We start from the raw sequence: 24,977 nt of genomic DNA, 5'->3' as shown, positions 1-24,977 counted from the left end.
AAAGTGTCTAACACAGGTTTATGTGTCCAGTTTCCCTAAATTTAAGTCCAGCACTTCATCCATAAGGCCATCTAGCTGCTTCTGTTTTATTTTTTACATCATTTTCCTTTAATTTTTAAAAAAAGTGATTGGCTTTATTCTTTAACTTAATATTTTCTAAAGAGCAATAGTAGACTGGGTTACCCATAAAGGCACCATAAGTCAGAACCCATAGCAATCAGCAGCAATCTGCCTGCGTGGCAGCTTCCCTGTTTGTGCTGCACATGTCTGCGTGCTTCTGGGCCGTGCACATACAGTATTCCCTAGGATACCAGTCTGCCCCCAATCTGTTTTACACCAAATCAGAAAGAACAAATCCCTTTGATGACTCACTGCTCATTTCCATTTAGGTCCTTTGCTGTCTTTTTTTCCCCCTGAAAGCCTCACATTAATGAAGGATTATTTTATTTCTGTATCATTCAGGCTTAATCTTCAAACAGATCTCTAAACCACATTTAGGTCAGTGGACATAATGAACGAGTGAGTTTTGCCATATGGAAAAACAGAGTCATCGAGCTCAAGCTTGCCAGCAAAATAAGGGTTGACTCCTGACATCTAAGACTTTTCCTCCTTATCCTGGCTTGGTAGGAAACCTTGGTGAAGGGCATAATTAGAGGGATTTTTGAGTATTTAACACCAGGAATACAATAGGAAGACAAAGTGTTCTCTGGATAGAAGGCTGGCTCTGGCGTCATGATGACCTGGGTTCTAATTGTGCCTCTGATACATATAATTGTCCATGAACTTCTCAGCATCCTTCAAGGTGCAGGAGGTCTCTGTCTGCATGGAGGGAGGGAGTTAGTTGGTCTTTGTTTTCCTTAGTGTTCCTCATCCTTGTGAATTCACAAGGTGATTTGTACCACACACTCCCCCAATTAAACTAGTCCTGTACGTTATTTCTTTAAAGTGTGTGTGTGTGTGTGTGTGTGTGTGTGTTTGTGTATGTGTATGTATGTAAGGTAGTCTGGACTCAGGCTTTAGACTGATAGAAACACAAGATCCTGACACAAGAAGACCTCACCCAGTGAGCCTACTGTGTGCAAAGTATGGTACTGGGGAGAGGGAGTTGACCTATGAGTTTATTGGCACATGGAATATCCATATGAGAAAACTCCTTCTATCAATGCAGATTATCACTTTCTTTGTAACTTATAGTCTTAGAGAACTGTCCATAGCACTCAAAGATTATGGGACTTAACCAACGTCAAACAGCTAGTATATGTAGGAAGTGGGACTTGAACCCAAAGATCCCTGGAAGCAACAGTACCTCCCACCCCCAGACCACCTCTCCTGCTTCTAGGCCAGCCTTGATGGCCATCATCTGGTGAGAGGTGGCCAGCTAGCCCCATCGACTGCCATTCACAAGGCAAGAGGGCCAGACATGCCAGGTATCACCCCCACCTTGTCCACCATCTTTTGGACCCCAGTGAAGACTCTTGAACCCAAGATCCTTGGGAACAGCCATGCTTCCATCCCAGGCCCCTCAGCTATGGTCCTGAGAATCAACCCTTGGGGAGACACAGCCTAGCCATGTGCCTGTAAATGCTCCTGAAGAAAGAAAGGTCTGTCCCCAAAGTGGTTGGTGCTATCAGATGGTCCCTCCTTAGAAGTGAAGAAGAAGCCTCCCCATCTGCTCTGCGACTGCCCCCTCATGACCTGGGACCTTTCCCTCTGAATTGCAGCTGAAACTTTCCCTAAGCTTTTTGTCTTTCATTAGAATGTGGCCTCCCTGAGAGCAGGAGCTGTCCAGCTCTCTAATCTGGGGAGCCCTTAGTACAGGTCTCTGTACACAGTAAACACTTATTAGACGCGCAAGTCATTCTTTCCTGGCTGGATGGCCAGCTCTCAGCACTAGGCTGTGCTGCTCTCAAGACAAACATCAAACACAGTCCTTGCCGTAAGCAGCTTCCATTTGGGGAGGGGGGTGCAAAATGTCTGTGGGTAAGCTAGTTCTGAAGTAATTGAGGGGAGGGACAGAGAATGCTGACTAGCTAGATTACAAAAGGCTTCCCGTAGGAAAGGATCTGGAGTTTAACTTATAGGACGACAAGGAACAAGGATCCTGGGACATGGAGATGGGCAGCTCAGCCACGCAGGATGCCAGGGTATGAAAGTGGGTGCTGGGAAATCCCTGCAGTCAAGTGAGGCTGGGCTGGGTGTTTGGCAGTGGTTGTTGGAACAAACCCACCAGCTTCCTTCTCTCATTGCTAATGGAAAATTCCCTTCTGTGACTGCCCACCCCCCATCCCATGCTGGCTTTGGGACAATCTTCTTTCCCTTAGGCCTTGCCTCCCCTCTCTCAGGCTCTAACCACATAACTATAACCTTGGACCAGGATTACTTTAAGTGGCTGTGCACTTTAATAGCAGGTTCAGATAGCCAGAACCTCTGGCAACCGGTAAAATAAAGCATTTTATGTAGGCGATTCTCCTTTAAAATTTTTCTCTGCATATTTAAATGTTCACATTTGTCTTTGCTAGATTCACCTAATAAAAATGAGGACATTTCTTTTAAAATAAAATAATAAAACAAATCACCCAAATCTGCAATGTGAGTAGAAGCCAGGGAGTTCAATCTTGTTCCCCCTCCTCACCCTCCTCCTCCAGTCCTTGTCTTCATGGTCAGAGGGGGGCCAGGAAGAAAACACTGGGCAGATAAATGAAGGCAGACTTCCCCAGGCAATACGGCAGGAGAATCTTTGTCTGCTCAGTGTGACCTCTCTTCCAGTCTGTTCTACCCGGTCTGTCCAGTAGTACCTCATCTCATTGGGTCTTCACGTCCCTTCTGCTCCAGGTCTGATTATGTGTACCTGGCCCCGATTTCTATGCAATGTTTCCAAACCCATTTCCTTGTCAGGAGGAATAGTGATTTGGGGTTATGCCTTTCTCCATCTCCCATAGATTTCCCCATAGAATGAAGTTTCTTCAAGGTGAGAAGACCCAGAAACTTGGGCAAGTCTGAGAAATGCCATTGCACCAACCCCCATCCTCCCTTTCCTCCAGCCTATCAAGCATCCTGGGGTGTGTGTCTGGAGGAGGGGGTCTGCCTCCCATGAGAGAAACAGCTACAAGGACAGTTGGGCTCCCAGTAGGCCAGAGTGTCATGGAGAATGATAAACAATATGCCTGGAAAGGTAGGGTCAAGCCAGACAGTAAAGGGCTTTAAATACCAAGCAGGAGTGTGTGTTCCATCCTCACAGCCCTAGATACCTTGTCCTTTGTCTCATGAAAGGAGAGTTACTTAATCAGAACCAAAAAACCTCAACCTCTTAGAAAATTCCCCTGGACCTTCTGGAGAGTTATTGTTGGCCTGGACAGCCCTAGTCTATTATGATAAGGATTAGGCAAAATGATGGTAATAAAATTAATCTGATTTACTGGAGTCTAATGGCAATCATTCCTTGAGCGCATGGCAAAGGCGAAGGATCTGGCATTTAGGACTTATGTGGTCTTGATTTCCCAGGGGAATTGTTTCTCTCCTTTGAGCAGTCCTGAATAACAATTAAAGGGAGACAATTTCGTTTCCATTTCCAACTGACATTTGTGTCTTGAATGTCATCAAATTATGCTGATGAAATTTTTAACCTCTTTTTATAGTAGTTGATCCTATGTAAAATTTTTTAGAATATGTCCATATCCATTAACCACAGAAATTTGCTTAAAAAAAAAATCTTTGGAACTCAGCATATTAGGAGCTAAATACCAAACGCATTAGGTTATAAATCAAGAGTTTTTAATGTTCTGTCTTCTAAATGTTTCAGTGTTCTAAAATGTCCATTATTTTTTAATTTATTCATCTAATATTTTAATTAATGATGCATTTTTTTAATACGACCCTATTCCCAACACACATCCAAAAAAAACCCCTACAAAGTACATTCTCTGAATATTTTTTTTTAGCAAATCCAGCCAGTCTCTGGATTGTAAATGAGAGGACCCATTGCTTTCCATTTTTGTAGGCTAGCGACCCACCCCTTGGTTGTGAAAAGGAAAGACCGAATATTGCCAACTTGGGCTGTTCCATTTAGGCCTGTTTTGTTGTCTCTTCCTTATCGTTGTCTTAATTTTTGTTGTTTTTATCCAGTTTTTTCTCTTCTTTCTGCACACAGTATCTTTTCATGTGAATCTGCTGGTGTTTGCTCCCCAAGTGACCAAACAAACTCAGAAACAAAGTTGAGCAGCCACGTGGTGGGGTCAGTTTTCAGCTATTGCCCAGTAGTTGCTTCTGTTAGAAGTGTCTGTGAATTTTGTGTATGTGGGGTGTGTATGTGTTTGTGTGTGCATATTGGGTGTGGGTTGTGTGTGGCTTTGTTCACGTGCATTGGTTTGCGTGTGTGTGTTGTAGGTGTGCACATCGGTGTGTCTGTGCTCTCTCAAACAGTATAGAACCTGAAAGCTCAGTAGGAGGACAAATCAAAAACTTCGTTGCCCTGGAGCTAACCCAGTGATGATCCTCTCATAGTTTGGTGATCTTGTTATTGAAGGAAGAGAAACACAGTACACTGCTGGGCCTGTTCCCAAAGGCTCCGCTGCTCCCTCCCAGGAGTGGAGAATGACGCCTCTGGAGAAGAAGTGTCCGACCACCACTGACGTCTCATATGACAAGTGCTTATACATTATTAGTGAATATGAAACAGGAAGTTAATACATAGCATGGCATTGCAATCAGCTTAACTGGTATTTATATAATGGCACCACTAAAATTTCTTTTTTTTTTTGGTTTCCTTTTTTTAATTTAATATTGTTAGTTTTCAGCATTGATTTTCACGAGAGTTTGAATTACAAATTTTCTCCCCATTTCTACAGTCCTCCCACTCCAAGAGGGCATATATTCTGGTTGCCCCATTCCCCAGTCAGCCCTCCCTTCTGTCACCCCACTCCCCGCCCTGTCCCCTTTTCCCTCACTTTCTTGTAGGGAAAGATAAATTTCTCTGCCCTATTGCCTATATATCTTCTTTCCTAGTTGTGTGCAAAAACTTTTTTTGAACATTTGTTTTTAAAATTTTGAGTTCCAAATTCTCTCCCCTCTTCCCCCCCCCACCCTCCCTAAGAAGGCAAGCAATTCAACATAAGCCACATGCATATCATTATGTAAAACCCTTCCACAATACTCATGTTGTGAAAGACTAACTATATTTTGCTCCTTCCTATCCTGTCCCCCTTTGTTCAATTTTCTCCCTTGACCCTGTCCCTTTTTGAAAGTGTTTGTTTTTGATTACCTCCTCCCCCTATGTGCCCTCCTTTCTATCATCCCCCCTTTTTATCTCCTTCCTTCTTCTTTCCTGTTCTATTATGCCCTCCTCAGGTCAATTCCAATGAGAGCAAGATTCACTCATTCCCCCTCACCTGCCCCCTCTTCCCTCCCAACAGAACTGATTTTTCTTTTCACTTTCATGCGAGATGATTTACCCCACTCTGTCTCTCCCTTTCTCCCTCTCTCAATATATTCCTCTCTCATCCCTTAATTTGACTTTATTTTTTTAGATATCATCCCTTCATATTCATCTCACCCTGTGCCCTTTCTCTCTCTGTCTTCATATGTATATATCTATTTCTATATGTCTATCTATATCTATATCTATTTATCTATATCTATATCTATATCTATGTATATATATGTACACACACACATATATTTATATTCCCTTCAGCTGCCCTAATACTGAGGTCTCATGAATTATACACATCATCTTTCCATGTAGGAATGTAAACAAAACAGTTCAATTTTAGTAAATCCTTTATGATTTCTCTTTCTTGATTACCTTTTCATGCTTCTCTTGATTCTTGTCTTTGAAAGTCAAATTTTCTATTCAGTTCTGGTCTTTTCACTGAGAAAGCTTGAAAGTCCTCTGTTATGTTGAAAATCCATATTTTGCCTTGGAGCATGATACTCAGTTTTGCTGGGTAGATGATTCTTGGTTTTAATCCTACCTCCATTGACCTCCAGAGTATTCCAAGCCCTTCGATCCCTTAATGTAGAAGCTGCTAGATCTTGCGCTATCCTGATTGTGTTGCCACAATACTGAAATTGTTTCTTTCTGGCTGCTTGCAGTATTTTCTCCTTGATCTGGGAGCTCTGGAATTTGGTGACAATATTCCTAGGAGTTTTCTTTTTGGGATCTTTTTCAGGAGGCAATCAGTGGTTTCTTTCACTTTCTATTTTACCCTCTGGCTCTAGAATATCAGGGCAGTTCTACTTGATAATTTCTTGAAAGATGATATCTAGGCTCTTTTTTTGATCATGGCTTTCAGGTAGTCCAATAATTTTTAAATTATCTCTCCTGGATCTATTTTCCAGGTCAGTGGTTTTTCCAATGAAATAGTTCACATTATCTTCCATTTTTTCATTCCTTTGGTTCTGTTTTATAATATCTTGATTTCTCATAAAGTCACCAGCTTCCATTTTCTCCAATCTAATTTTTAAGGTAGTATTTTCTTCAGTGGTCTTTTGGACCTCCTTTTTCATTTGGCTAATTCTGCCTTTCAAGGCATTCTTCTCCTCATTGGCTTTTTGGAGCTCTTTTGCCATTTGAGTTAGTCTATTTTTTAAGGTGTTATTTTCTTCAGTATTTTTTGGGATCCCCTTTAGTCAGGCATTGACTTGTTTTTCATGGTTTTCTTGCATCACTCTCATTTCTCTTCCCAATTTTTCCTCTACTTCTCTCACTTGCTTTTCCAAATCCTTTTTGTGCTCTTCCATGGCCTGAGACCAGTTCATATTTTTCTTGGAGGTTTTTGATGTAGGCTCTTTGACTTTGTTGCCTTCTTCTGGCTATATGTTTTGGTCTTCTTTGCCACCAAAGAAAGATCCCAACATCTTAATCTGAATCTGAGTTTGTTTTTGCTGCCTGGCCATGTTCCCAGCCAACTTTTTTGACCCTTGAGTTTTTCTTCGGGGTGTGACTGCTTGTAGAGTAAAGAGTACTTTGTCCCAAGCTTGAGGGGATGTGCTGTTGTTTTCAGAGCTTTTTTCTAAACAGCAAGCTCTGCCACACCAGCGCTTCTCCTCCCCCAAGAACCGCCAACCCAAACAGTGACTCTGATCTTAAGCAGGCTCTGCACTCCTGCTCAGATCCACTTAATTCCTCCCACCAGGAAGCAACTTCAGCAGGAGTTCTGTAAGCAGCCTCAGAGCTGCATCACCCCCACTGTCCCTGGGGCAGTGGCTGAACTTCAAACTCCTTTCACTCTGTCCCAGCAGCTTTTCCCACTAACCTTCTCTGTTGTCTTTGGTGTTTGTGGGTTGAGAAGTCTGGTAACTGGCACAGCTCACTGATCCAGGCTGGTAGAGCCTGTTCATCCAGGCTCCTGGTCTTTTTCATCCAGGCGCAGCTCACATTGGGCTCTGCTCCGCTCCGCTCCCAGATAGACCTCACCCCACAACCATCCAGGCTGTCCTGGGCTGGAGCCCTGCTTCTGTCTGCTATTTCATGGCTTCTGCAGTTCTAGAATTTGTTCAGAGCCATTTTTATAGGTGTTCAGACGTACCTGGGGGGGAGCTCACGCAAGTCCCTGCTTTCCAGCTGCCATTTTGGCTCCGCCCCACCACTGAAATTTCTAAGACTATATTATGTAATATTAAACATTGACTGAAGATAAGCAGAAATATGTAAAACTTCTTACAACTCACGGAATGTGATCTGGATGTGCTGAGAAGCCCCTGAGCTGGGGTTTATGCTTCACACTAGAAAACACAGAAGGCTAATGTAAGTTTATTGATTATTCATCTTTGAAGAATGACCTGTGAAGTCACTGGAAATTTCATGTAAATAAAATAAAACTGAATCTTGGGACTCAGTAAAAAGTGCAACCTGATTGTTAAAACATGAACTCTGTTCCAAAATAAATTTGTAATAAAAAAATAAAAAGAATTTCCCCAGTGAATCCCCAAAAAGGATACAGTGAAATACCTATGTTCTTTAATGTAACATAACGTGGCTTTGCTGACTTTTGACAAAATCTAGTGCTGACAGCAAGACTCAGGGCCCTGGGCAGCATAGAATATCAGATTGTTTCCCACTGGCTTTTCCAGAATTCCATTGTCTGAACTGTAAAACGAGGAGAAATATAATAAAATCAGCTGTTAGTTGTAAAGTGAAACCCTCCCAGGGTCTCTAACAAAAGCAAGACGTGACATTTACAATGAACACGCTAAGGAGGAGAAGGCTCTGAACTCCAGCTTCAGGTGCCCATCCCTCAAGTTTTACCTAACATCGTTACAACATAGGCCCCCTCAAGCTTTTTGATGGCCAAGGCTTCCCTGGCTTCTTCCACCCCTGTGCTGCTCCCTCAAGGAAAGCTCTCCTAGGTGCTGCTGTGGGCTTTCCCACCCTGCTACCTAATTATGATTTAAGAGATTAAGAAAATGAGAAAATTCAACTCAGCTGCTCCAGCTCATGTTCCATCAATGCCAAGCTGCTTTTCTCTTTTCCATTTTAATTTGTCGACAAGCAAGGTGAGGTTCCTGAAAGTTGAGTGTGGTATGCTGACCCTCCCTTGGAGTGTGGTTCACCTCAGCCAGAGAGATGTGTTCTACCTCAGAGAGGCGTGGCTGGAGAGAAGGAATACCCAGAAGCCCTGTCCCCTTCTCTGCCGTGCCAGTGGGAGAGGTGGCCAGGTAGAAACCAACAGGAGCACCGGCCTTCATCTTAATGACAGCTTAAAGGAGTCTACAGAACTCATCAGACCTTCTAGTAGGTGACAGTCATAGCCAGCATTTATATATTGCTTCAAGATTTTCAGAGCGTATTCAATTCAACTAAATTTTATTAAGTGCCTCCTGTGTTCCAGGTACTGTGCTAGGTATACAAACTGAGGCAAAAGCCAGCCCCTGCCCTCAAGGAGCTTACAGTCCATTGGAGGAGACAACATGCAAACAAATAGATGCAATTCAAACTCTATAAAAGATAAGGAGGAAATAAATACAAGAGGGCAGGCACTAGAATGAAGAGAGGTTAGGGACGGCTTCTTATAGAAAGCGGGATTTAAGTTGTGACTTAAAGGAAGGTACAGAGGTCAGCAGTCAGCAGAGGAGGAAGAGCATGCCAGGCCTGGGGGATGGACAGAAAAAATACCCAAAGCATGATGTGCTTCTCCCCTCAGAACAGCCCTAAGGGCTCTTATTATGCCCACTTACAGGCAGGGAAAGGTCAGCTAGTAAGGATCAGAAGCAAAATCTGAACTCGTGTCTTCACTCATGCCCAGGGATTTATTCACTGGCCCCCTGGTTGCCTGTTATTGGCTGTAATTAGGTAGCCGTGGAATAATGATATAGCGATGTATGGTATCCTACTGAACTGTGCCCCATGGCACAGAAGCCCTGTGGGAGATTACAATATCTTTTCTTGATTTAGCACATTTTTTTTGAAGAATGTAATAAACAAGGAAACAAAAAGGCCATTTTCACTGATATTTCCTATTATCTCCATTCTGAATAGAAAAGCTAGAGAGTGGGCAAGCTTGTTGATGCAGAAGGCAGATCTAAGCCCAACTTCCCTTCAGCATCTTGGCATGACAAAAAATGCACCAAGCAGACTAAAAGAACAATAATAGAAAACAGGAGAAAGGAAATAAATCCTCCCAAAGAAAGTGGCCCTGACAAGCCAGCAATGGGACTGAAGGAATGAGTCAACACAAAAGAGCTCTCAACATGGCGAAGAAATAGAAGGTAATAAAATGCCAAGAGATGTCTCCAGAAGTTAACTGTGACACTCTGGTCCCTGCAGCGAGGTGTTGAGAAATAAGAGTTGAATGTACTCAAGGAGCCTCGTCATAATTGAAGAGCTTAACTGGTGACATTTGGCACAGACTATTCCCCAAGGGTGTGAGGACCATCAGGCTTGCTGTCCCTTGATGGTTTCAGCGTGTGGCCACTCTTGGCCTTGGCCATTTTATCCTATGGTGGGAGAGAGTGACCCAGATTTAAGGTTATTATTCCAGAGTTTTCCATTTATTGAATAAATGTTAGGATTATTCTTGAGGAAAAAGGGAAAGAAATGAGATACAGAATTAGAATTATTTAATAAGATTTTAAAAAGAGAATCGATGGTTTTAAGGAGAAGGTGGAAATTTTTAATAAAGAGCTATACAGCCTGGCAAAGTAAATGGAAGTGATGGAAATCACACACAAGGAACTCCCACAAGAAATACCAAACAAAAGACCATGGGGCAGGAAAATTGGAAGAAAGCTTGAGATTTCTACAGATGAAATCGAAAGGCCCAGAAGTCTGACAGCATTAAACAAACAAACATGCAATAGCAACAACAAAACCCCATGGTTCAACATAATGCCACTATGTCATATTTCTGTAAATCATACTAATTTTTTTTTCCCCCTGGAAGTATTGGAACTGGAGGAGACTTTCAGAATCAACAGGAGGCAAACAAAATGGAATCTCTGAGTGAAAAGAACCTCAGGGGCGATCTCATCTCACCTACGTACTTCAGGAATCCCCAGGAGAACAACCCAACAAGTGGTCATCTGTGCCTGCTTCATGCCCTCACCTCCTGAGGCAGCCCTGCCCACTTTGGGACAGTTCTCACTGGCAGGATGTTTTTGTTTTTGTTTTTCCTGACATTGAACCAATGTTAGCTTCTCTTCCACTTTGTGATCACATTTCCTCTTCCTAGACTCATCCTGCCTCATGCTTCCAGTGAAGACCCTTTTGGATCCTGATTGTCCTCCCAGATGGTCACTAGGCCTCCCGGCAGTGTGTTTGCTGCAGATTTTATGAGTATTTCATCTATGCCTTTGTCCAAGTCACTGATACAAAAGTGATAAGAGCACGAGGCCAAGTACAAATCCCTGGGCTGCTCCCCTGGACACCTCCCGCTTCACTGATGGAGCATCATTAACAACAACTCTTTAAGCCAGGTCATCCATCCCATCAATTTATCTTTATATAGCTGGCATCTCTCCATCTTCTCCACGAGAAAAAAATTGGGAAAAATCAAAGCAGTGCAACTAGAATGAGAAAAAAAAAAGATATAGACTAGGGGGAGAAATTGCTTTATATATCATTGATAAAACTCTAGCATGAAAATCTGTAAAATTCAGAGCTATTCCCCAGTAAACTAATGCCAAAAGCGTATCAACAGTTTTCAAAAGACAAATGAACTATCAATAACCACTTGGCAAAATATTCCGAATCACCAGTAATAGAGAAATGCAATTGAAAGCAACCACCAAACTAACCAATATCTTAAAAGATTTGAAGGAATCCTTTAAGTAGCTACATCAGGATGAGCACAGTAATGCCCTGCTCATGCCACTGGAAATAGGCTCAGGCGAGGTCAAAACAGTTTTGAATTATCCAGGCAAATTAAGTAATTGGTTTGCGTACTTTGATCCAGAGATTTCCCTACCAGAACTTTATTCCTAGAAGTCACTGACAAGAGTAGATGCATATAAACATATGTTAAAGATTGCTTTTACATTTAACTGGGGGAAAATAAAATGCTAAATAAGAGTAGATGCATAAAAGAAAAATGCTCGTAATGATGTTATTTTGATGAGAAGGTAGAAACCAAAGCATGTGCTCAGTCCTTGGGGATTGGTGACCTAACTGGTTCACGTGTGCATTGCATGGTCATGTAGTATAGTGTTGCTGTATTATAAGGGAATGGGCAGTGGACATGAAGAGGTCAGGGAAACAGGGACAGATCACTTGTAAAGTGATGACAGGGGATGAATGGAGACCCAAGAGAAGAGAGCACAAGGTGACCACAGCAAAGTAAATAAGGAAGAGCTACAACAGGCCCATAACTTGGAGTGAAAGACATAAAGGATCACAGGCAGTACGTTATCAGCGTTAGAGCAGCCATGTTTCATTTATGTTGACAATCAGTAAAGGAGAAAATGCAATGTGGCACGTTTTGTCACTCTCTGTGGTTCTTTGAGGATGGTTTCTCTAGGGCAGGGCTTCTCATGATCCTAAGTCTCAGGTCCCCATTAGGCAATCTAGTGAAGCCCGTGAATCCCTTTTCAGAATAATTTTAAATGCACAAAATACAAAGCAAACCAATTATTAGAATATAAGTAACAAAACTATTTTTAAAAGCCAAGTTCAGGTGCCCAAGTTGAGGAGGATGGTGGTTATTGTAAATTGCCTATTGTGTCAAAAAGTTCTTTTCTTCTTAAGAATGACTGTAACATTCCCACAATTTCATTATCTTATTCACTATTTCATCCCTCAACTACATGCTAAGCTCCATGAGGTTGGGTCTTTGACTTATCTCCACTTTATATCTTTTCCACTATTTATCACAGTTGTGAGTCAAGGTTGTAAATTCATTTATATTCACTAAACATCACTCAGTCATGTTATTAGTCTCTGATGCTATCTTTGCACAACTGTAATTTAGGTATAAAGCCTATAAAGTTGCTTTGGCTTCTTTGTCAACGTAAGTCCTTTACAAATGAATGAAATACAAGGGAAAGGTCTTGCAGTGCTGAGTTCACCATCCACTTCGAGTAGTCTCATGGAAGTGCTGGGTAGCTCTCTGTCAATAATATTATAAAGAAGACCCAGGCTTTGGGTGCTGTCTGATGCTTCCATCTCCTAGATTCAGTGATTCAAAGAACTTCCCCAATCATTTATTTCAGACACGTCTAAAAAGGTCTTTCCATGTGAGAGAAATTGTTTGAAAAGGAAGCTATAATTAATATGGAATTCCTATAAAATACATCTACATTAGTGTTCTGTGTGTTTTTCATTTAGCTAAAAGAGTGAGGTTCTTTGAAAATCTAGTCCATTAATCAAGGAAGTTTTTGTCAGCCATTTGGTATCACTTGGGATCTCCGATGATGGTGGCTCATTTCAAAATTTTTTCCCTTTTGTTTTAGGACTTTCTAATGGAAACATTCATCATGTTTAAAAATCTCATTGGCAAGAACGTCTATCCTTCCGACTGGATTATAATGAATATGATGCAGAATAAGTAAGTACAAAGAAAAAGCCCGCCACGGGACCTGGGAGGGCAATTTCCTGGAGAATCTGGAACAATGACATTGCTCTGAGATGCTGTGTTTCCTTGGACCTGGTGCATGATTTGGGTTTTGGACCCAAGGAACTTTGGGGAGGATTGTGATGTAGGGAGTAGCTGTGGTCTAAGGTGGGAGGGAGGATGGAAAAAGGGGAAGAAAGAAGCAAAGAAGGGAGGGAGGTGCTTGCAGGAAAGTAAGGCTGATTTATCTCAGTTGGTCGTGTAACTTACAGTTTATTGCTTTCCTTTGCTTCACTCTCTCTTCCAGAATTCCTCTAACCTCATGAATGTGTTTGCATTTCACATAACTCATGTCAAGGGGAAAAAAGAATCAGTGTTTCATACTGAGTGGACCTTGATGCTTGTTTAGCTCCACAGTTGGAACACTTTCACTTTTCCAATTTCATGGGCTTGGGTTTGAAACGTGGCTTTGGGTTGTTTTGTGAAAAGACAACGGACCAGCATGTGGGCTTATGTAGCTAGCAGACCTTTTTGGCCTCTTCTTTTCTGCTCACATTTGGACACTGTTCAAATTTTCTGTTTAAAAGTAATGTTTTGGGAATTGTTTGCTATTGGGGGAGAAAAGCGTCATTCCCAACCTAACTTTGAATTCTACCAGTTACAAAGGGAGCTGCTCCTTCTGTGGTCTCCCCTTGGATCTGGGTTGGGTAAAGGCGGTCATGTCCTGCCATCTTTGCCTTCTCTTTGGAGTGCTCTGGTTTTCATAGTAGGGCTTGCATTTATTATTTGTGGTCCTTTCTCCAGAGAGGACAGCAGAGTGGTTAAGATTCTCTCTTTAATAAAGCTGACAGTCACCATACATTTTCTATCTTGTGTTTTCAAATTCCCAGTCTCCTTTTCACACTCAGGTTTTTCAGACTGCTGTTGACTTCAGACCCAGAAACAGTTCAAATGCTAAGGCTTTGAATGTAGTTACTTTGGGTAGAAAAGCAGACTGTATAATTGGTTCCTTGTCCAAAATAATCTCACCCACAAAGCCTCTCTAAGTGTGTGTGATATGTAAGTGCTGACAAGGTTGAGTGCTGAGATTACAACCAAAAACCAAGACCACCTCTGCCCTCCAGAATTGGACATTCTAATAGCTTGTCTGTATGTGTTTTATTTTCTTCTCACAAAAAAAAACATCAATTTAAGTGTGATCGAGTAAAAGTCTGGGAAACATCCGGGCCATATGTTAGTTTCTATTTTTATTTTTACAAAAATGAGTGAAATATTCGCTGACTATATTCATAAGTAATTGGAAGCATCGATATCAAGGTGAGCAAAGGCTAGTGGTAAGGATGGTAAAGTCCTGTAGTCAAAGCAGGATGGATTGTTATTGCGTGGATTTTGCCATCTTACTATGAGACCTGTTTCTTTGGAGGCAACGTGGTGACTAGGAAGGTGCTCTCGAGCTGGGATCTGGAGTCTACCCATGACCAGTACTTGCTGGGGTGGGAGGGAGGCATCTCTTCACCCATATAATCCTCAGTTTATCATTTGTAAAATGGAGATAATAATGCCTGGAAGATTGACCCCTAAAGGCTTCTGCAAGGAGACACAAGGCCTGTAAAACACTGTGTAAAACTGAGGTGGGGCACCCTCTCTCGGGGTCTAGTCCTTGATTGTTGTCAGTCTCGTTTTGGGTCACCCAATGACTTTACTGATTTGGGAAACTCTTGGGAGAGAAACTCACTCTGCCAGTGAAGAGAAGCAATTATTCCGTAGCTAACAGTTGTTGAGACTCTCCGAGGGCATAGGGAGATCAAGTGACTGGTGCAGGGTCCTCCCACCCGGCAGACACAGGTCTGCAGCCTGACTGACGTTCTTCATTATTGCTGTTGTTGCTGGGGAGGTGTTTGGTTTCGTGCTTGTTGTAGAGACTTATAGAATGGCTTTCCTCACAGTCACCCTCAGAAGGACAGGGAGGAAGGTAGTTTTATTCATAGTTTGCATATTAGGGAATTCAGTGTCAGAGAGAGGAGAGAACCAAGGGACAAATCAGGAAAGCAGTCAGAATTTTCCAACAATTTTCCCATCAGATCTTGGATTGTTCTGATCTGAGATCTCATTATCTAGGATGTATCTGACACCCTGGGGCCACAAGGAGGAAGCACTTTAAACAGAAAATTCATCTGGCGCTCTTGGGCTGAAAGAAAAGAAGCCTGGTGTAAGTCAGAGAGATTGGAGTCCTGGGCCCTCAGTAACTCTTTCTCCATTGGGCCCAGGCTGTACTTGTTGCAAGTAGTATCAGCAGGAGGGTATGTCACGATAAAAGAACCTTGCCCCTTGCTCAGGAGAGAGTATTTCATTAATTTTATATACATATAATACCTATAATATATAATTAGTATATATATAATATATGTGGTATATATAATATATATTATAAAAATAAATTTATATTTATATATGTATATATAATATCTCCAGTGTTTAATGGAGTGTCTAGAACATACAAGGTGCTTAACAAATGCTTATGATTAATCGGTTAAAAGCTGAAACTTTAGTTAATCATGATTAGATTAATAATTATGTGAATAAATCCATATCTTTCCTCCCCTTTCCCATAAAGGAAGTAGTATGAAAAAGGTGATTTCATAGGCATGCTCTTAGGGGATGTTAAATGCCCCTGTTATTGGGTTGTGGCCCACGTGGTACTTCCCACCTCCCACCCTGGCATGTACAACACCGTCCTCCTGGTACTTATGTCTAACTTGAATTGGCATCCTGCCTCAGACTCATGCTAGCTGTGTGACCCTGAACAAGTCCCAACCTTTCTCAGCCTGTTTTGTCATCCGTAAAATCAGAATGATGATCCCACCTGCCTCCCAGGGTGGTTGTTGTAAAAATCAGTTGAGATCACATGAATAGTGCTTCGCAAACCTATATAAATGCTGGCTGTTTTTATTGTTATCACTATCATGCCAAATATATGTTGTTACAATAAAACAGGTCTCCGAGAATTATTTCTGTTCTATGTTTCATATCCTTGGGATACTCAGAAACTTTTTGGACTACAACCACCCATGGGCACTCTATGAACCTTTATCAGGGGCCAAATGCTTGAGGCCATAATCAGCTAGCCACTGCTAGATCTGGGGCCACTGAGGTTCATAGACCCAGAGCAGGTAGGCAACAGAGGTCTTCTAATTCCCCTCCCTCAGGTTTTAATATCAATTAACTGATAAGCATTATTAAGTGCCTATTACATGCCAGGCATTTGGTCTATAGACCATCCTGCCCTCAAAGAGCTTCTGATAATCATGGATTTCAAATAAGGAAACTGAGGATCAGAGAAGTCGAGCATGGCACAGGAAGTGTTGGAGCTGGGATCTGGACCCATGGCCTCTGCTTCCCTCTGCCCCTCCAGGCTTCCCCTTCAAATTAAAATGCTTATTCCTACATTAGTGGAAAAGCACAGTCTTGTTGGAAGTTGATGGAAGTTTTAGTGCTGGAGAAGGACATGGCAAAACCCTCCAGTGTCTCTGCCAAGAAGACCCAAGTGGGGTCACCAAGAGTCGGACCCGACAGAACAACTTCACCTCCTCCAGGGGCACACTCAGAGTCCCTCATGAATGTAACTCTTCATCCTACTCTAAGATTCAGGTTGTGTAGAATCTCATTATTAGCATAGAAGGAAAAATATTTTTTAATATTTTTTTTCCTCCAACGCTTATGAATTAATTTGCTCTTGCACAGGCCCTGCTGTGAACTCATGGTAGGGGGAAGCAAAAAAAAAAAAAACAAAAAAACCCTGCTTAGATTTATAATAAAATTATTTTGGTGTAAAATGGGTTGAACCAGAACAGTCTGTGTCCATGGTTAACACTGCTTTATGCCATTATCTGTTCCCCATTGTTTGTCCAGTATGTGCTTAGCTCATGGTCTGGTAGGTTGCCCAGGCTCTCCCCCTGCTTCTGTTGTGCTCTAAGGACTTTCCTCCGTCTCAGGCAGCCCATGTGACTCTTTCCCAGAAGCCCATGGTGTCTCTATTTAAGTTTTAATGGCACAGCTGAGCACCCTGTGTTGCCGCCCAGTTTCTACAAATAGACAAAATACAGCTTTACATTCTGTAAAATATTTGTGGATTTTTGCAGTCGCTTGGATTTGTGTTGTTGAATCTGCGATTCTTCAGTCTTAGAAGCTTGTGAAATTTAATTAAAAGGTAGCATCAGTTGGTTTACAGAGCTGCTTATTTATCTCAAATCCCAGAATCCCCCACTTTCAGAGGGAGCAGGACCCGGAGAGGCTTCCTAGGACATCCCCTCCGGAACATACCTGCCCACGGTCTCTCCTTATCCGCTCACCCTTGGATGCTGGCATTTCTGAGCTCATAGTAACCTTAGAGCCTGGCCAGCCTGACCTCCGACCCAACATGAATCCCACACCTGTGCTTCCTAGTAATCATCTTTACCAGTTTGCCAAAAGATAAATCAATCTTGCTTCTCCTCCATTGTTCACCAGGCCACACACAGTAGCAGGCCCTTCACTAACAGGAAAAAGAAATCTAAATAGTCACGTTATTGCGAGTTGAGCTCATGTGTCCATTGGGACGGTTGCCTTCACTGTGTTGAATAAATACTGATTTCCTCACTTGATAGATTTGGGGAGTCCAACCTTTTCACATTTCATCTGTGCATCTCTCCATGCTTTAGCATCAGCTGGTGGTGTGGCTGGGACAGAGCGGACCCTTAATGAATGTTTGTACCCTGCCTGTCTGACCAATGTGTGTGCAGATGGAAATCCTAGGTGATAAGAGGACTCCATGTTCCTTTTTTTCTGCCCCTTTTCCTCAAGGAGTGCCTTTCTCTCGCTGCTAGTCCTGCCTTAGTCTGTGCTAATTTGGGTTGTTATCGTTTGGTTGTTTTTCAGTCATTGCTAATTTCTCATGACCATTGGGGGTTTTCTTGCCATTTCCTTCTCCAGCTCATTTTACAGATGAGGAAACTGAGGCAAACAGGGTGAAGTGACTTGCCTGGAGTCACACAGCTACTAAGTGTCTGAGGCTGGATTTGAACTCAGGTCTTCCTGACTCTAGGCCCAGGGCTCTACCAAGGCATCACCTACTGCCCGTGTCAGATGTCAAATAACAGTATGATGAAGATGAGGATGAGGGTGGCGGTGACAACATTAGCCACAACAAGTAACATTTCTGTCTGGCTTCCCCATGGCTGCAGCTTGAAGGTGCATGATCTCATTTGATCCTCCCCACACCCTGTGAGCTGGGTGCTCTGGTTATCCCCATTTACCGATGAAGGCAGTAAGGCCCAGGGATGTTGAGCTGCATGCCTGGGGTCACACAAGCCAGGAAGGGCTGAGGGAAGAGTCAAACCTCTCTCTTCTGATTCCACGTCCACGTCTCTTTAGTTGTTTGTGATTCATGTTTTGGGAAATTCAACATGGCTCGCTCTCCCTGGAATCCTCATTCCTGGGCAGGGGTCACGTGGTTGCCTTTCTTGTGCCTCCAGAGCTGAGCCCAGTGCCTAGAACGTGGTGGTTGCTTCCTAAATGCTTGTTGAGCCCCCCCACCCCCACCCCGGTGCCTGTGCCTTCTCATCACTGGCTGCCCTGGTGCGATTTTATGTTCATGAAGGAGGAAAGCCCACATGTGCCCTGTACACCTAATCTAGGAAAGCGCCTGCAAACTCTAAACAGAATTAGGGGGATACATCTCTCTGTGCTCCTTTTGAGGTTTCCTGTGGTGACTGTCTTCCATCCTACACGTGTACCTTCAGAGTGTTTGGGAGAATGGGTCACCTCAGACCAAAGGTAGAAGCTAGTGTGGGTTCCAGAAAGAAGCCAATGAAGCATACTTCCTGCCTTTGAGTAGAGAGGTGGGGGGCTATTGGGCGGAATGCTGCATACACGATATGATATGGTTGATCTGTAGATCGATTTGTCTCAGCTGTTTCTTTGTTGCATGCGGGGAATTGGGGGTGATGTGCTGGAAAGTGATTGTGGTGCAAAAAGAAAAAACTAACAAAAGGCAATAAAACTAAATGTTTGTCCTTTGTCTTTGTTATGCTGCTTTTCCCTAAGATAAGGGATTTAGAGCTGGAAGGGATTGGGGAGGGCTTTGAATGCAATGACCTCACTTTCTTTTTAAAGAATGTTTTTATTTTATTTTTTCTCAATTACATGGAACAACCATTTTTAGCATTTTAGCCTTTTTTCATACTTTTTGCGCTCCAGATTCCCTCTGCTCTCCCTGAGAAGGCTGTAGATTCTGCATGTGCAGTCCTGTGTATTGGCCCTCTGACCCCTTACCTTACATATTTCCCCAAGGTCACAAAACAGTTAGGTTACTGAGGGAGGATTGAGCCCAGGTCAGCTGATTTCAGTTCTCTCCACACTCCACCACCCTCCCTTCCCTCAGTCCACCAGGGAGAACATAAAGAAGTTCGGGAATAAGTCATAATAATACCGTCCACAAGGACAACATTTAGATAGCCCGACTGCGCTCAGTATTTACAAATATCGTCTCGGTTGATCCTCATAATAATCCTGGGAGCTTGGTGTTATCATCCTCAAATTACAGTTGAGGAAACCAAGGCAGACCACTCTTAGCTGATTGCCCAGGGTTACCCAGCTGTCAATGTCTGCGGCTGGATTTGAATTCTCTTCCTTGACCCTTAGCCCAGCTCTCTGGCAGCCATTGAGCTGCCTGACTACCTGTGAAAATCTAATTGAATGCTCATGCTAAGGAAATGAAGACTTTTTTTTGGAGTTGGCCCCTGGGTCTTAGAATGGATTTTCCTCCCCATGCATTTATGTCTAGACTCCCTACCCAGGCCCAGATGAGATGGAGCTTCATGTCTTGGTAATTCTTTGAACTCGTTTTCCCTCTGTAAGAATGGCTTTGTTTAGATCCTTGAACCTGTCACCAAAATAACAACCTGCTTCTTGGTCCCCTACTCCCCTAGTGTCTGGCCAACTTAAACATAAGCCTAGGCACGTGTTCTGTCTGTGGGGATGAGCCCCAGGGAGGGGACACTGAGGCTGCCCCAGCTTAGCCCTGGGGCCCAGAGAAGCACTGCAAATACCCCGTCCCCATCTCTTGGTGGAGAATTACAATCTCCCGCGCTGTTGTTTTCCTAAGTCCTGGTGCCCAGACCGCTCCCCACCCCATCGAGAGGATCCAGGCGTCTGCCATCTCTGGCATCTATGTGCAGTGACCAACGCACAGTGCCAGGTCCTGAGCAGCTGACATTTCAAAACCACTTTGTGCTCCCCCGAAGAAGAAGGATCTGATCAGAGAGCAAGAAGTCCTGATAGTGTGGGGAATGGCATGCTGAGAGTCACACCTGTGCTAGATACTGTGCCCAGTGCTAAGACCTCGCCCACAGGGAGACTGCATTCCAATTGGAGAAGACAGCCTACTGGATCTCTTGGCTGAAGCGAATCGAATTGTGTAGAGTTGGATTTCTACCTTCTCTGCTGTCAGACCCCCCCAGGGCCCAGAGGAAATGGTGAACTGGGATCAGCCCGGAAAGTGGTTTGGGTGGTTTGGTGGTTATTTCACAGCATGTTTGATTTCGGAAGCAAAGTACCTGTGACAGCTGCAGACTCTTTCCAGCTGGATCAATGGGAACAGGTCAATAGCAAGCTGAATAAGACTGTGTCAGGTACCTCATCTGACTTTTTTGCATGAAAGTCTCTTTCTTCTCTTGGTCCTCTTGGCATTTGCATGGCCCTGGGTAACTCCCACTCTTGGACCCTTGTGCGGTCCCTGGGGGCTCCCCTGGCCACCCCAACATTCTGCAGGCATTTATCCTTCTCCTTTCCTGCTTCGTTGTTCTCTCTCAGTAGAAGGGAAGCTCCATGAGGGTAAGGACTGTCCTGCTTGTTTGGATTTGTGTCCCCTGCCCTTGGCCCTGGGCTCCCTGGTTCATAGTAGGTGCTTGCTCAGTCTTCTATTTCTCCATCTTTCTGCAGGCTAGTGTCTTCTCATATGTCTGTGTTGTTCCTTCTGTTGTTATGTCCAAGAAACTTCTCGCGAGCATGAAGCTCTCTCTGTTAGTGTAAGGGCTGTCAATGTTAGAGTAAACACTTGGAAGCTGTTCAGAAGGAAGAGAGCTCAGACTTTAAATGACCTGGAATTTTACCCATGACCTCTCCATGGCCCACACAACCCTCCATGATACATCTTTCTTTACTTAACTGGTCTCATCCCTAGACAAGAGGTCACCACTGAACCCTTTCCTTGAAGACTGGTCACAAGGGTAGGACAGAGCTTAGGCTCTGCTGCCATCATGACCTTTGAGAACCCAAGATCATCTCCATGCCAAGATGGGCCAACCTAGAACTCCTCTGCACTGGGTCTCCTACAAATCACAAGCCATTCATGGCTGCTTATCCTGTCCTTGTCTTCCCTTAAATTCACCACAGTTTGTTCATGCAACATCCTGGAGGCCTAGCTTGTATTTGCCTGATATCAGTCAGATGCCAGTGTATTACTTGGGCTTTCCTGCCATCATCCCTTAACAATACCATTCACTCAACCCATCTTCTCTTATTAATATCCATTTTACCTTTAGAATCAATATAAAATCCTGTGGTTGGCATTCAATCCACTCCTAACCTGGCTCCTTCCCGCCTTTCCAGTTTTCTTACACCTTACTCCATTGACCTCCATGCTCTTCTTCACATAGGATAGACACTCCATCTCTCCACTCCAGGCATTTCGTGGCTGTCTCCTCATCCACGGAACTCTTTCTCCCCATCTCAGCCTCCTAACTTCAAATCTCAGCTAAAACCTCAGTGTCTACAAAAAGCCCTTCCCCATCCTCTTTAATCTTAGGGCTTTCCGTCTGAGACTACTCCCAGTTTTTCTCATATCTTTTCTGTGTATACATGGTTGTTTACATGTTGTCTCTCTTATTAGATTGTGAGTTCCTTGCGAGCAGGGACTTTTGTTTTTTTGGAGGGGGGAGTATACCCAGCATTTGGCACCATGACTGTCATATAGTAGGTACTTAATAAATACTTGTTGACCTGACTCATCCCACCTTTCTTTGATGACATATTTTTTGAAGATGCTTCTTGGTTCTAACTTGTTGCCTGCTCTGGCCCATCATGTTCCTCTCCATTGTCTTCTTTTTGCTTCTGTCTGTGGGCAACATCATCCTGGTAGCTTCAAACCTCAGGACCTTTCAGGGCCTCTTTGAGGAGACCCATATTCGCTCAACTGAGATTGACCTGACCATCCACCACTGAATGACCAAGTGGATGAGGAATATCTCTCACCCACATGGTGGCATGAATTTGGATGAACAGCCTCTAGATATTGCCTCCTAGAGTGTCCATCTGGCAGGGCAAGGCAGGTGTTTCATTCTGATGAATGAAACAAAAAGAATTATAAGAGGCTAGATTGTCTTTGGGAAACTCGAAAACTCCTTTAATGACCCAAAGTTTCTCTGGCAACGACAACCCATCCTTTTTATACCTGTTTTCCGCAAGTGCTACTGTGTGCCTGCAAAACATGGAATGCAGTAGACTCCAAAGACTTGAAAATTAATAATGTACAGAGAAAGACTAATGGAGGAGGAGGAAGATAAAAATCCATCTGATCTCATACGGCCCCACTTTTACAAAGGACTCTCAAGGCCCTCCACATCTGAGCAAGTCAGACTGGGATAGGTTTCCCTGCTTGTTCCATCCTTTTAGCTTCTGCTCGAATACTTCCTGGGAGCAAGTTCCTGAAGGAACTCATCTGTGTTCTTTTGGACGGCTCTCGGTGTTAGGGAGTTTTTGCTGACATCACACCTCCCATCATTCTATTGGACTTTTCCTAATATTAGCCACACCTCAAAACCTAGCCTTTCTATATGGTAGCCAGTTGATAAATGCTCACTCACTTGAATTGAACTGAATTTGCATTTATTTGTATTCCTCTTCTATTAAATCAGAAACTCTTTGAAAAAAAAAAGGTCTATATTTTTGTTTTGTTTTATTTTTAATAGTTGTACAGTCCTGGAATGAATATCAACTGTGGAGGTAGAAGATGGGGGTTCAAATCCCTCCTTGAACCCTAGAACCTTTTTTACTCTTGCCAGATCCTTTAGCACTCCTTGTCTTTGGTTCTCTCAGCCTTAAAATGAGGGAGTTACTGGACCAGGTGACCTCGGAGGTCCTTTTCAGTTCTAAATCAATGAGTGTGTGAAACTCTCCCTATACCCATCATCCACCCCCTTAGGTTCTTGTCAGCATTTATTGCCTCTTGCTAAATAACTGGTGTTAGTACCTGCTGCTTTCCTCCTGTGCTGACTGGCTTCCTTCCCCCCTTGGGCACCAAAGCTCCTCCTTGTTCCTCTTCTTTCTCCATCCTCAGGATCTCTGATTGGCCACATTAGCCCTTCAGCAATTTTCCACATCAATGGAATTGATCTTGCTAGTGGTGTCCCTGTTTGAGTGAGATGGTTGGAAGGAAGAGAAAATCCTTTTCTCAGATTACTCTGGACAGCCTCCTTTGATTTCCTGATTCTTCTTTTCCTTGGGGCAAAAAGACACAAAACACAAAGAGCTGGAAGCTCCAATGGGATCTGTCACATGGCTAGACTGATGCTGGTGTCACTCCTCTAGGACAGTGGGTCTACAGGTGTCTCTCAGCTCCTGGGTGATCCTGCTGGAGCCACGGGTGTCCTCCCTGAAGACGTGTTTGATCCACTGATGAACAAGTTGGTCTGCCTAAATTTTCTCCACTCCACTCATCATTGTGGCTTACCATGATTCTTCCTCCTTGGTAACTCTCGTGACTCCCAAGGTTGAAGTACATTTTCTGTGGGAAGTTGGCGCTCTGGTTTTTGTCATGTTTTGCCATAATATGCATTTTCACGGAGATATTAACCTAGAAACAAACTTGAAATGCATCTTGAAGTAAACATTGGATAGGTTTCTTTCGGTTTTGATACTAAAACTAAATGGACCAAATTTTATTCAAAGCAGTTGGAATGGAGTGTTGTTTTTAAGATGACCACTTAGAGACAATCAGGATTTGCATATTATTCATGTATCATTAACATCTTAAACTAGTGTTTATTAAGCCTTTAGATCTTCATGGATATCACAGAGCTTAATGAGCTCAGATCTTGTATGGCTCCTTGTCCTACAGTGACCTTCCACTCCTGGCCTCTTACCCCCCAGCCCATATACTGCCCCTCCTCTTCCACCTTCCTTCTTCTCCCTTCCTTCTCATACCTCGATCATCTCCTCCCAAACCCTGACACTCCAGACAACCACTCTCTCTTTCATATGAATTCCAGGAAAAGACCACTGTGAATACAAAGGGAAAGAAACCAAAAAAGAAATATGTAAATTGTAGCAATTAAAAAGGGAAAGATAGTCCTTTTGATCGAACCCAATATTTGTTTCTTAAGGATCTACTGTGTGCAAAGCCCTGTGCTCAGAAGTGGACCCTGCCTTCCAGAAGCTTCCACTCTCCTGGGATTCCCTTGGAAGGGACTATGGGCAGAGAAGGCATTCAGTCTGAGCCCTTGTCAAGGAGAAGGGAGATTCCAGGAGCTAAGATCCTGGGCCCTCAGTCATGGTATTGGATTGATTCACATTGGAGATAATCAAGAGAGGGAAGACTAGAATTAAGAGGGATCAGGTCCAAGGCAAAGGGACCGTGGTGTGGTGGCTACAGCAAGATATGGATCTAGATCCCACCTTGGACATTTGCTAGTTGCGTGACTCTGTGCCTCAGTTTCCTAATTTGTAAAACAGGCAGATTAAACTTAGTGACCTCTAAGCTCCCTTCCAGGTCTAAATCTATAACCTCATGGAAGTTATTCTGGGGAAAAAGGGCACTCTTTAAATAGAATGCTCTGCTGGACCCGGCCAGGATTTTCTGGGTAAAAAAATCAATGACCTTAGATTTGGAACTGTGAGGAGCCCAGAGGTCATCTAATCATTTTTAAAAATGAAATTTATTTTTTTCCAATTAAGGAAAGC

The 24,977-nt window shown here is 43.3% G+C and overlaps 1 protein-coding gene across 2 annotated transcripts in view; it reads left to right on the top strand.

Moving 5' to 3' along the window:
- Positions 1–24,977, top strand: part of DOCK1 (dedicator of cytokinesis 1) — a 604,993-nt gene that overhangs the window by 371,206 nt on the left and 208,810 nt on the right. For both annotated transcript variants that reach the window (XM_036734505.1, XM_036734504.1), the window contains exon 29: positions 12,883–12,977. In XM_036734505.1, the coding sequence (XP_036590400.1) occupies positions 12,883–12,977 (95 nt within the window). The remainder of the gene's footprint in view (positions 1–12,882; positions 12,978–24,977) is intronic.

Source organism: Trichosurus vulpecula, chromosome 8 (assembly GCF_011100635.1).
Source record: "Trichosurus vulpecula isolate mTriVul1 chromosome 8, mTriVul1.pri, whole genome shotgun sequence".
NCBI lineage: Eukaryota > Metazoa > Chordata > Mammalia > Diprotodontia > Phalangeridae > Trichosurus > Trichosurus vulpecula.
The sequence above is the reverse complement of the archived record's forward strand: the minus strand, read 5'-3'. Positions and strand labels throughout refer to the sequence as shown.